The sequence below is a fragment of the Otolemur garnettii genome, unplaced genomic scaffold (genome assembly GCF_000181295.1).
Source record: "Otolemur garnettii isolate 467f Iridium unplaced genomic scaffold, OtoGar3 scaffold00045, whole genome shotgun sequence".
Lineage (NCBI taxonomy): Eukaryota > Metazoa > Chordata > Mammalia > Primates > Galagidae > Otolemur > Otolemur garnettii.
In genome coordinates this window covers 6,312,144-6,324,467 of record NW_003852440.1, presented here as the reverse complement: position 1 = coordinate 6,324,467, position 12,324 = coordinate 6,312,144, and the positions used below count along the sequence as shown (strand labels likewise).

Below are 12,324 nucleotides of genomic sequence, written 5' to 3'. Positions count from 1 at the left end.
ATTTCTAATTCTTTCCAGTTGAGTCTAGGAAGGTGGCATGCTTCCAGGTATTGGTCCATTTCCAGATTTTCATATTTCTGGGAATAGAGTTTTTGTAGTAGTCATTGAGGATTTTTTTAATTTCTGAAGTGTCTATTGTTATTTCTCTTTCATTGTTTCTGATAGACAATATTAGAGATTTTACTTTTCTGTTTCTGGTTAGGTTGGCGAAAGGTTTACCAATTTTATTAATCTTTTATTTATTATTTATCTTTTCAGAAAACTCAACTTTTTGTTTAATCTTCTGAATGATTCTTTTGTTTTTAATTTCATTGACTTCTGCCCTAATTTTGATTATTTCTTTTCTTCTGCTGAGTTTGGGGTAGGAGTGTTCTTCCTTTTCCAGTTGCTTGAGATGATCCATTAAGTTGTTGGCTTCCTCTCTTTCTGTTTTCTTGATGAAGGCTTCCAATGCTATAAATTTCCCTGTTAGGACTGCCTTTGCAGTATCCCACAGGTTTTGATAATTTGTGTCTTCATTATCATTTTGTTTTAAAAATTTGGTGATTTCTTTCTTAATCTAGTCTGACCCAGCTATCGTTCAGCCTAAGATTATTTAGTTTCCATGATTTTGTTTGAGTATGAAGATTCCTGCTGCTATTGAGTTCAGCTTTTATTCCATGGTCGTCTGAGAAGATACAAGGAATAATTTCTATTCTTTTAAATTTGCTGAGATTAGACTTGTGTTTTAAGATATGATCAAGTTTGGAGGATGATCTGTGAGCTGATGAGAACAATGTATGTTCAGTTTTATTAGGGTGAAATGTTCTGTAGAGATCTGTAAAGTCCATTTGTTCTAGGGTCAGGTTTAAGTCTAATATTTCTTTGTTTAGTTTCTTCTTGGAGGTTGGAGGATCTGTCCAAAACTGTCAAAGGGTGTTAAAATCTCCAATTATTACAGTACAGGAAGATACCAAGTTGTTCATATCCATTAGGATCTGCTTTATGAATTGAGGAGCATTCTGGTAGGGTGCATAAATGTTAATTATCAAAATCTCATCATGTTTGGGTTTCCCTTGACAAATACATAGTGACCATCCTTATCTTTCTTTATCTTTGTTGGTTTAAAGCCAATTGTATCTGCAGCTAAAATTGCAACTCCTGCTTTTTTTATGATTTCTATTTGCCTGTGTTGTAGATGTCCATCCCTTCACCCTTAGTCTATTTTTATCCTTTAATTCTTATATGCAGCAGTTATGTGATCTCAGTTTATGTATCCAGTCAGCCAACCTGTGCCTCTTTAGAGGACAATTTAAATGATTCACAGTGATTAAGAGAATTGATAAGCCTGGTAGTGTTTTGGTTGTCATGTTTTTTAAATGTCCAGTGGGCATTTTTAATCCTTTCACCACTTGTGGAAGTTGGGTTTTGTTCAAAAATTTCTGCATGAGTTTACTTAGGAGGTAGAGCTTTGCCCTGGTCATTGTGGAGGATGGGTCTGAGAATATCTTGGAGAGCTGGTTTAGTTATGGCAGATTTCTTCAACATTTGTATGCCATTAAAGTATTTTATTTCTCCATCACAAATGAAACTTAGTTTAGCTGGATACAGGATCCTGGACTGGAAGTTGTTTTGTTTTAGGAGATTGAAGGTCGATGACCATTGTCTTCTGGCTTGAAACATTTTGGCTGAGAGATCTGCAGTCATTCTGATATTTCTCCCTTTGTGGGTGATGCTTTTCTTACATCTGGCTGCTTGCAGAATTTTCTCCTTCATCTCAAATTTGGCAAAGTTAATCACAATGTGTCTAGGAAATGCTTTATTTAGATTGAGTCTTCCTGGGGTTCTGAAACTGTTCTATCTGGATTTCTGTATCTCTTGCCGTGCTTGGGAAATTCTCCTCCAAAATCTCTTGTACTGGAACATCTGTACCTTCAGGACCATCTTTGTCAGGAATTCCTATAAGACAAATGTTTGATTATTTGGAGTGATCCCATAACTCTCTCAGGGAATGATCAATTTTTGCTCTCCATTTGTCTGCCTGTTTGAGCATTTGGGAATGTTCAAAAGCTTTGTCTTCATTTCAGAGAACTTTTCTTCTGCTTGGTCAACTCTATTGCCTTGAGCTCTGCTATCTCTTTTCTCATTATGTCCGTATCTTTAGTGACTTGGGCTTTGAATTCATTAATTTCTTGAGACAACTTTAGAACTACTCTTTGGAATTCAATTCCCATCTTTTCTTCCATTCTGTTTATCTTATTTGATATCCATATTCTGAATTCAGTTTCTGACATTGCTGCCATTTGTCTGTGCACAGCGTCTTCAGTTGTATCTCCTTTGTCAATTCTCGGTGTGTGTGTGTGGGGGGGGGGGGTTTGATCTACTCTGGTTATTCATGTTGCCAGAGTTCTTCTCTTGGTTCTGCACCATGTTTATTTCCACTGTTTGGTTATTAGAACTAGTAGGGTGAGATTGAATTAGGGTTCCCAGGTATTTAGAGATAATTAGCCCCTGATCAAAGTGCTAGGCTTATCCTCTATGTGGCTTATCTTCTATGACCTTACAAAGGCCTCTTTCCAAGTTTTGGCTGGAGACACTGTGGACCTACTTGGTGAAATAGCCAAGCTAGCTCTGTTTTGATATCAGCCAACCTCTATCCTATCCTACGAAGCCAGAGTATTAGGTTTAAATCTCAGCTGTGACTGAGACCCCACCCCGACCCTTTAGTTATTTTCCACTATAGAACTTTGAAGGTCAACCTCAGTGTCTCCAGGTGGGCAGTCCCAGATGAGTTCCAATCAAATTGTCCTGGGTAGTACAAACCCTGCTCAACAGAGAAGGACAGCAAAATTGGAGCCAGGGGTCCATGCCCCCACCCACCACTAGTCCACACTAGTGTCTGCTTCTTTGCTTGCTGGCCCAGTTAGAGCTGGACATCATGCCCCTGCCCACCGCCTGCAGTTCTCAGTCACACCTGGAAAGCCTTTTCTCACCAACCCCGTTGGAGTTAGGGGACCACACCCTGCCCACCAGTCTCAGTCCACACCCAGCAAGCCTCTGCTGGCCATCCCTGATAGAGTTAGGGGACCATGCCCTTACCCTCAGGTCTTGGTCCCCACCTGGCAAGCCTCTGCTTGCTATCCACCTGGGGCCGGGGACCAGCCTTGCCCGCTGAACGCAGTCCATACCGCACAACCACTCTCCTGCTTGCAGGAACCATCAGAGCTGGAGTTTCTGTACTCCCTCCCACCAGACACAGTCCATACTAAGGGTCAGCACCACCACTGGCCAACCAAAGTCATAACCAGGGGACTGCTTCTCCTCCCACCAAGTGTCCCTTTCTTCCCATACCCTCTTTCTTCCCCAGTGGTCACAGATTCCATTCTCGTATTTGGTGGTCCACACTATGTATGCCCAGATCTCTCAGGAAAAGACTAAGCACTGCGCTATGCAGGGGGCAGAACTTCAGACCGCCATGCGAGGGGGGAAGGGTAGACTGGGAGTTTGGACTTGTGGGGGAAAAATATCTGTTCAGTTTTATGCCTTACGGGGTGGTGTCCAGGTTCACAGGGGGACCTCCCTGGAGAAAGAGACCTGGAGTTGAGCGGCTCTCTCTAGGGAGGTTAAAATGGAGAGGGCTTTTGTTCCCTGCTCACTTGCAGAGAGCCTGCAACAGGCCTCCTGCTTGAGGGAGTGATCTCCTATCCTCCAGTCAGTAGGCTTTATACTTGTAGTTTCTTTTCTTGAATGCTCTTCCTTGGAGTTACAGCTTGCTAAACTTCTTTCTTGGCTCAGCTCTCCATCTTTAGCTTTATAGAGCCTGATTCTGTCCAGTTTTTCTCCCTCTGGTCAGGAGCCTCTGCCGAGGGTTGCTGTTACTCAGCTATCTACCCAGAATCGAAACTAAAATGTTTATATTAGAAAAGAAGTATTTATGACTTTTCAGCCATTTCAAGCATTCATCTCAGGAAATTAAAGAATAGGTAATTAAAGCCAAGTAAATTAGAAGAAGGGTAATGATAAGAGCTGACATTAATGCAGCAGAGAGGCAACACACTAAGAAGAAGATTGGTTCTAAAGTCCCTTGGAGAATCAACTTGAAAAAAAGAGAGAAGGTATAAATAATTATTATCAAGAAGGATGGGTTATCACTACAGATGCTATAGACATGAGGTGATTAAGGAGAAATTTTGAATTACTTTATGTCAGTAATTTTAAAAATTTAGGTGATATGTACAAAGTTCTAGGAAAATACAACTTGCCAAAACTGGTAAGAAAAAAAAAATAAAAAATCTGAAGTGTCTTTTTCCTTTTTCTTTTACTTTTTTTTTTTTTGAGACAGAGTCTCAGGCTATTGCCCTGGGTAGAGTGCTGTGAGGTTTAACTCACAGCAACCTCCAACTCTTGGGGTCCTCTTGCCTCAGTTTTTCCCCTCTCTTTTTAGTAGAGACAGGGTCTAACTTTTGCTCAGGCTTGTATTGAACTCATTAGCTCAAGGTATCTGCCTACCTTGGCCTCCCAGAGTGCTAGGATTACAGGCATGAACCACCATGCCTGACCATCTTAATTACTTTTAACAAAATTAATGCCGGCTCGGCGCCTATAGCTCAACCGGCTAAGGCGCCAGCCACGTACACCTAAGGTGGCGGGTTCGAATCTCCAGCCCGGACTCGCCAAACAACAACGACGACTGCAACCAAAAAATAGCCAGGCGTTGTGGCGGGCGCCTGTGGTCCCAGCTACTTGGGAGGCAGAGGCAAGAGACTCGCTTGAGCCCAGGAGTTGGAGGTTGCTGTGAGCTGTGATGCGACGGCACTCTACCCAGGGGGACAGCTTGAGGCTCTGGCTCAAAAAACAAAAAAGAAAATTAATACCATAGTTAAAAGAATTAAAAGGAAGAAAACAATTATTTGTTCAGAGGACTTTACTGGTAGTGGTTTTCCAACCAAATTTTTCATAAATAAATCACATTATTATTGTATAATTTGTTACAGAGAATCGATTCCCAGTTCATTTTGAGTCCAGCATAACGATGTCATAAAATCTAGGATGAATACAGTAGAGAAGAAATTGCAGGTTAATCTCACTCATGAATGTAGATGTAAAAATTCTCAACATAGCCATAGCAGGCAAAAATCTAGGGATGTATAAAAATTGATAATATGTGAGGACCACATCATAAGGATGTAAAGTTGGTTTAATGTTAGAAAATCAGTGTCATTTACCACATAAAAAGAGAAAAGCCAAACAGTCATTTGAAAAGATGGTAAAAAGCACCTGGTAAAATACAGTGTCCAATTATGATGAAAACCCTTAGCTATCAAGGAATAGAAAGGCAATTCCCTGGTCTGATAAAAGTTATCTACAATATTGTGTGAAACATCATATTTAATGGTTTGATTAAGAAAGCTTTCCTTCTTTCACACGCCATTAAGAGTGAAAGGGCAAGTCAAGAAAAGGCACAATAGGGCAGCACCTGTGGCTCAGTGGGTAGGGCGCCAGCCCCATATACCAAGGGTGGCAGGTTCAAACCTGGCCCCGGCAAACTGCAACAAAAAAATAACTTGGTGTTGTGGTGGGCACCTGTGGTCCCACCTACTCAGAACGCTGAGGCAAGAGAATCTCCTAAACCCAGGAGCTGGAGGTTGCTGTGAGCTATGACACCATGGCACTCTACTGAGGGCGATAAAGTGAGACTCTGTCTCTACAAGAAAAAAAGAAAAAAGACAGAAAGAAAAGAAAAGGTACAATATATTTGTGACACAGATAATATTAACAGTGGGATCATGTTCAGAATATATAAAGGACTCTTACAAATCTGTGAAGAAAAAAGATGACAAATCATGAAAATGGGCAAGAGATTTAATTGAAACAAGTGTTCACAAAAGAAGATATTTAGATAGCCAATAAAACTATATAGAAATAATACTAAAAATCTCATTAGAAAAAGTAGTAAATCTCATTAGTAATCAGAGAAATGCAAACTAAAACCACAATGATACAAATTCATACCCAGTAGAATTGCTAAAATAAAGACCCGACAGTACCAGTTGTAATGTTGCACAGCATGTGTGGTAGGGCGAGCTGTTACATACTGCCGTAGAAGTCTAAATTGGTAGAAGCAATTTGGAAACCTACTTGGAGTTTTCTACTAAAGTTGAACATACCCGTGGCCTGCGATTATTCCACTCCTGGTTATATCCCCAACAAAAATATGTGCTTATATTAGTTAACTAAAAATGCATTCAGTAGAAAGTTCATAACATGACTGTTAATATTTAATAATAGCCCAAACTCTGGAGGATCCAAATGTTCATCAGTGGGAGAACGGGTAAAGCAGTATGATCTATATACATAGAAATACCATAGAGAAATGAAAGTGAATAGACTACAATTCCATACAACAGATGTATGGCTATCATAAACGTAATTTTAAGGGAAAGAGGACAGATATAATATAGATCTCATAACTCCAGTTACATAAAGTCAACCTGCAAAAGTAATTCATGATGTTAGAAGTACGGCTAGTACCTTTTGGGAGGTAGGAGAAGTTCATGGGTGGTGAGGATTCTGGTGTTAATGTTTCGCTTCTTAATTAGGTTATTTGCTACATGGGAAGGTTCTCACTGAGATACACAGTAAATTTTTATGAATATTTTTGTATTTGTAGTACTTAGACAAGTTAAAATATGTTTAATAATGTAGACTTTTCTTTTAGTTTGTTGATATATTCTATTAAGACAGACCTTTGTGACCATCCAACAACTTAACTTCCATCCAATTGATTTCCGGGGACTGATTTTACCCTAGATGATTGTTCTGTTTTACCAGGGTCTGTTAGGAACAGGTTTGAGTGAATATGTATAGTCAGGATTTGTTGAGATCCTTGATTCTCTCGTTTACTAGCTTGACTTTATAAAAGAATTGTTATCTTTTAGGTCGTGATAAATTGTGCCATTCCTAAAGGGTTGAAGTACAATCAAGCTACACAGACCTTCCACCAGTGGCGAGATGCTAGACAGGTGTATGGTCTCAACTTTGGCAGCAAAGAGGATGCCAATGTCTTCGCAAGTGCCATGATGCATGCCTTAGAGGTGTTAAATTCACAGGAAACAGGTAAGGTGCCTGTGGTTTACTTATCTTGATGTGAAACACCATATATGTTCAAGCAGATCTTTCTGTCAACTCTTAAATCATATGTATATTTGAAATAATTCTTGAACTTTTGTTGTTTTCTGCAAAAATGTGAGCCTTTATTGATGATAAATGTATAATCTAGAAAGATAATCTTATAAGTTTAGTCTAGTAATTTTTCAACATTGTCATTTGAAGTTCAGCCTGCTCTAGAAACTTTACTTTGGTTGTAAGGACGTGATGCCCAGAGAAGATAAATTATATAGGAATTATGCTTATTTATCATCTTTCTTTCTATGAAGAAACATTTATCGTTTATGAAATAAATTTTTCAAGCCACTACACAGCCCTTAAGTGTAGGACTGGTTTTCCGTCCTAGAAGAATTGGATTCTGAAAGTTGTTTAAAGATCCTAGGAGTGCCCTCTTGTGGTACATGCTGTGAATTGCATCTCCTTTGACCTGGCATGTTTTTAGAAAAGATGTGTGCTGATAGAAATATTCACTTTATGCACCCCCCCACCCCTGAAGTGAAACTTTTGTATGTCTTGAGGATGAACTCAGTTTTGTCTTGGTTTAAAAAATAGAAGAAGGGTACCTGTAGCTCAAGCGGCTAAAGTGCTAGCCACATACATCAAAGGTGCCTGCCCAGGCCTGCCAAACAATGACAACTACAACCAAAAACCAGCTGGCCACTGTGGCGGTCGCTTAAAGTCCCAGCTACTTGGGAGGCTGAGGCAAGAGAATTGCTTAAGCCCAGGAGATGGAGGTTGCTGTGAGCTGTGGTGCCATGGCATTTTACCCAGGGCGATAGCTTGAGACTCTGTCTCAAAATAAAGAAAGAAAGAAAGAAAAACACCAATGTGTGGTTAATTCCTTGAAGAGATAGATTTTATAATGTCATGTAGGGCGGCACCTGTGGCTCAAAGAGTAGAGCACTAGCACCCTATGCTGGAAGTGACATGTTCAAACCTGGCCCCTGACAAAAACTGCAGAAAATATATATATAATGTTATATAAAGAAACAGTGCAAATGTGATTACTCTTGCCTATGTGTGTGCTCAACAATGATTTTAATGATAAAAATGTGCTATAAACAAAATTTATATATTTTAAGAGGGAAGAGTTATAGTCAGATGAAAATATGATGCTTTATTGAAGGTCTAGAATTTCAAAATCTGTTACAAAATACGTTAAATTGTATTTGTACCTTGCCTTATGCTAAAAAGGATTGAGCATCTTGTTAGTCTGTTTCAATTATGAATTTAAGAAGAAGAAGACATATTTTGGACTCTTGCAGAAACTTGTTTTATATAGCTCTTTTGAGGAAATTCATGTCTATAAATAACTTGTACATAGTTCTTATAGCTTATCTATTTTGAAAAGTAAAGCACTGGAAACTCTACTTTGTCTTTAAGTCCAGAAAATACAGTAGCAAAGGGTGTTACAGTCTTGCATGTAGATCATTTCTCTAAGTCTCTGTATTATTCTTGCAGCCATCAGTATTTCTTTTCCTAACATACTTTCATAGGTACAGAATTGCTTTTTGTTCACTGTGGTTTTATGATAGAGAAGGAGCTAGAATAGTGGCTCTTAATATCTTATGAGATAAGTTATTTATAGAATAAATAATTAAGGGACTAAAATTTAGAGAGTATATGTATAACAACATTTGGCTTCACATGTTTAACAAACTGGCATTATTTTTCATTTTAAACTTTCAAAAGAGTACCCAGAGATATTAGGAACTAAATGTTACTGATATTAGGAACTCATATCAGAAACTAAATGTTACTTATTTAAAGTAGTTAGAATTACTCATCTTGTCATTGATATTTTTAAACTAAATAGGAAGGATTGTTTTTATCAGTGAGTAGCCATATAGTTTTAAAAATGCAAATGCTAATTAATGGTAATTTTTTTCTGATCTTGACTCTTTTGGCATTAATAAGTGTTAATGTGGAGGAATTCAGTTACATTTCTATTGTAAAATAATTAAGCATTAAGAAACAGCATTCCATAAGACAGAAAATTTCGCAAATAGAAAAATCACTTATCATTTCATTGGCTAACCGAGTATTTTGATGTGGCAAAAAAAATTAATAGGATTCTACTTAGATATCTTCGATACTTTATTTTCTGTCACAGTATCAACTATGAATACCATGGGCTGACAGATAATGGTGGAGTAGTTGATCCATCTCTGCTGTCTCCAAATCATCGGCAAAGAAACTTAATTCTGTACTTGTTTCATCATGGAAAACAAAGCTTATGAAATGGTTAATGTTCTTAGTAGTCTGATTTATTTAAGAAGTGACTGTTTTTGCCTTGGTGCCTGTGGCTCAAGCAGCTAAGGCACCAGCCAGATACACCTGAGCTGGAGGGTTTGAATCCAGCCTCAGCTCACCAAACAACAACGACAGCTGCAACCAAAAAATAGCCAGGCATTGTGGTGGACGCCTAGTCCCATCTACTTGGGAGGTGAAGGCAGGACAATCACTTGAAGCCAGGATTTAGAGGTTGCTGTGAGCTGTGATGCCACAGCACTCTACCCAGGGGGACAGCTTGAGGCTCTGTCTCAAAAAAAAAGAAAAGAAAAGAAATGACTGTTTTTGTAAGCTATTGCAGTTAAGCACTAATTTCTGATTTTTTAATGGCATTAATTGGTTTGCAAGTGGAAGCATGAGAGGGGGTAGATTTCTTTTGTTCGTTCGTTCTTTCGTTCTTTTCTTTCTTTTCTTTCTTTTCTTTCTTTCTTCCTTTCTTTCCTTTCTTTCCTTTCTTTCCTTCCTTTCTTTCTTTCCTTTCCTTTCCTTCCCTTCCCTTTCCTTCCTTCCTTCCTTCCTTCCTTCCTTCCTTCCTTCCTTCGAGTCTCAAGCTGTCGTCCTGGGTAGGGTGTCGTGACCTCAGAGCTCACAGCAACCTCAAACTCTTGGGCTTAAGCAGTTCTCTTGCCTCAGCCTCCCAAGTAGCTTGGGACTACAGGCGCCTGCCACAATGCCTGGCTATTTTTTGGTTGTAGTTGTCAGTGTTGTTTGGCAGGCCCAGGCTGGATTCAAACCCACCAGTCTCGGTGTATGTGGCCAGTGCCCTACCCCCTGAGCTGTGGGCACCAAGCTGAAAGGAGGTGGATGTTAAGAATTAGGAGTGCTAGCATTCTAGGAGGCTAAGGCTGGAGGAGTGCCTGAGATGAGTTCTGAGCAAGAGCCAGACTCTGTTTCTATTAAAAAATAGAAAAATTAGGCAGGCGTTGTGGTGGGTGCCTATAGTTCCCACTATTTGGGAGGCCTAAGCAGGAGGATCGCTTGAGCCTAGGAGTTAGAGGTTGCTGTGAGGTAGGCTAATGCCATGGCACTCTAGCCTATGGCAACAGAGTGAGACCCTGCTGGGGGTGGAGTGGGGGGAAGGAATGCTTTAGCTGGGCATTGTGGCTGGTGCCTATAGTCCCAACTACTGGGGGGAGGGGACTGATGCAAGAGGATCACTTGAACCCAGGAGTTTGTGGTTGCTGTGAGCTAGGCTGACACCACAGCATTCTCTCCTGGGGCAACAGGGTGAGACTGTGTCTCAAAAAAAAATAAAAAAGTCTTGCTTCAGACTTCATTGTATAAAAAAAGAAAGAATTAGGAGTGCTCTTAGGAAGGGATATAATTTCTTACACATATCCCCACAGAAGAGTAGGTGTAGGTACCCTACCTCAGTATTATTATGTGGACCCCCCTCCCATCCATCTAAACAACCATAACCGATACTGGTGCCATTCAGCTTGCTTGTATATTCCCTGCTGGAGCTGTTTGCTTTGGGTTCACAGCCAATTCCTTGCTGAAATCATCTACTGTCTTTCCTGCCAAAACCAAAGTGAAAAAGCTTAACTTGTGTGTCCCTTTCCTAAACAAACAGTAGCCCCACAAAACTCGGATCAAAATCGAAAGAATGAACTTTTTCATAAAGGTGAAACAACCACAGATAGTAGTCTTGCCTCTTAGTGTTTTTACCTCTTTCTAAAACTGTCTTTTCTTATTGAACATTTCTGTTTACATTTTAGCTTATTAGGTGTTAATACCTATATTATCCATTGTCATTATTGGTTAATCTTAGTGATTTTCAGATTTTTTAAAGTTATGGACACTTGTTCAAATGAGCATAAGCTCAGTGTATAAACTGATAATAAAATAGAGCTTCCCTGATTGATGTGAAGGTCAGGACCCACACCACCTGAGGCACCTATGTGATTCTCGAAAGCCGGATTCAAATATTACTAACTCATCTTTCTTGCCAGAACTAATAATCATGCAGTTCTTCTTTCCTCCTTGTCCCCTAAGTCTCCTAAATTCTCAAATTTTGAAAGTAAGAATAAACAGCATTTGGGGGTGCTAGTCATGCTGACCTTTAGAAGGTAACAGAGCTGTGTGTGTGTTTAATATTTCCCTTTTTTTATGAAAAGGGTGGGTGGCAGGAATGTTTTCTTTTATTTTGTTTTTAACTTGGTATGCAATTATCTAATATACTGGAAAGTACAGGAGGTGCTAAATACAGTGAGTTATATTTAGAATTAAAGAAAAATCACATGTTCTAACATTTTTGAAAAAGCTGAATTAGTGCTCTTCCTTTTATACCAAATGCTACAGTGTATCTTTTCCTTTCTCTAATGGAAATGAACTCAGTTTTAAACAAGTATGTTATACAGATACTTTTAATTTCTGTATTAATTTATCAAATACATTTAAAGATTTTTGTAGGTAATAGTTATGAATTATCTAAACTACGAAGTTAATTTTTATGATTAGTAAAGTTTGTTACTCCCAACTGTTTTATTTTGTAAAAGGTTTAAATCATTTGAAAATAGGAAATACTTTAAATCCATTTTTAAAAAAGATAGTAGTATATACAAACTAGCTGTGCTGTGTTTGCTTTTGTTTTTTTTGAACTAAAGTTAAGCATACCTTCCCCAAAGGAAAGCCTTGAAATATATTGCCATTAATAAAAAGACTGCTTTTGCTAGATTTTATTTTTTAATCTATTGAAAACGAGAAGATGGTGAAAGATACCTCCTTATGGTTGAAAATTTCTTAAGATTTTATAATAAATAGTGAGATTCCATTTATTTTTTCTTTTTATTTTTCTTTCTTTCTTTCTTTCTTTCTTTCTTTCTTTCTTTTTTTTTTTTTTTCTCTTTAAGAGGTGAAGGACCTTTAATTTTCTTTTCTTTTTTT

At 38.6% G+C, this 12,324-nt stretch overlaps 1 protein-coding gene across 4 annotated transcripts in view; it reads left to right on the top strand.

Annotated features, from left to right (window-relative positions):
- Window positions 1-12,324, top strand: part of ENAH (ENAH, actin regulator) — a 179,570-nt gene that overhangs the window by 106,971 nt on the left and 60,275 nt on the right. For all 4 annotated transcript variants that reach the window (XM_023513889.1, XM_023513888.1, XM_023513887.1 and 1 more), the window contains exon 3: window positions 6,918-7,095. In XM_023513889.1, the coding sequence (XP_023369657.1) occupies window positions 6,918-7,095 (178 nt within the window). The remainder of the gene's footprint in view (window positions 1-6,917; window positions 7,096-12,324) is intronic.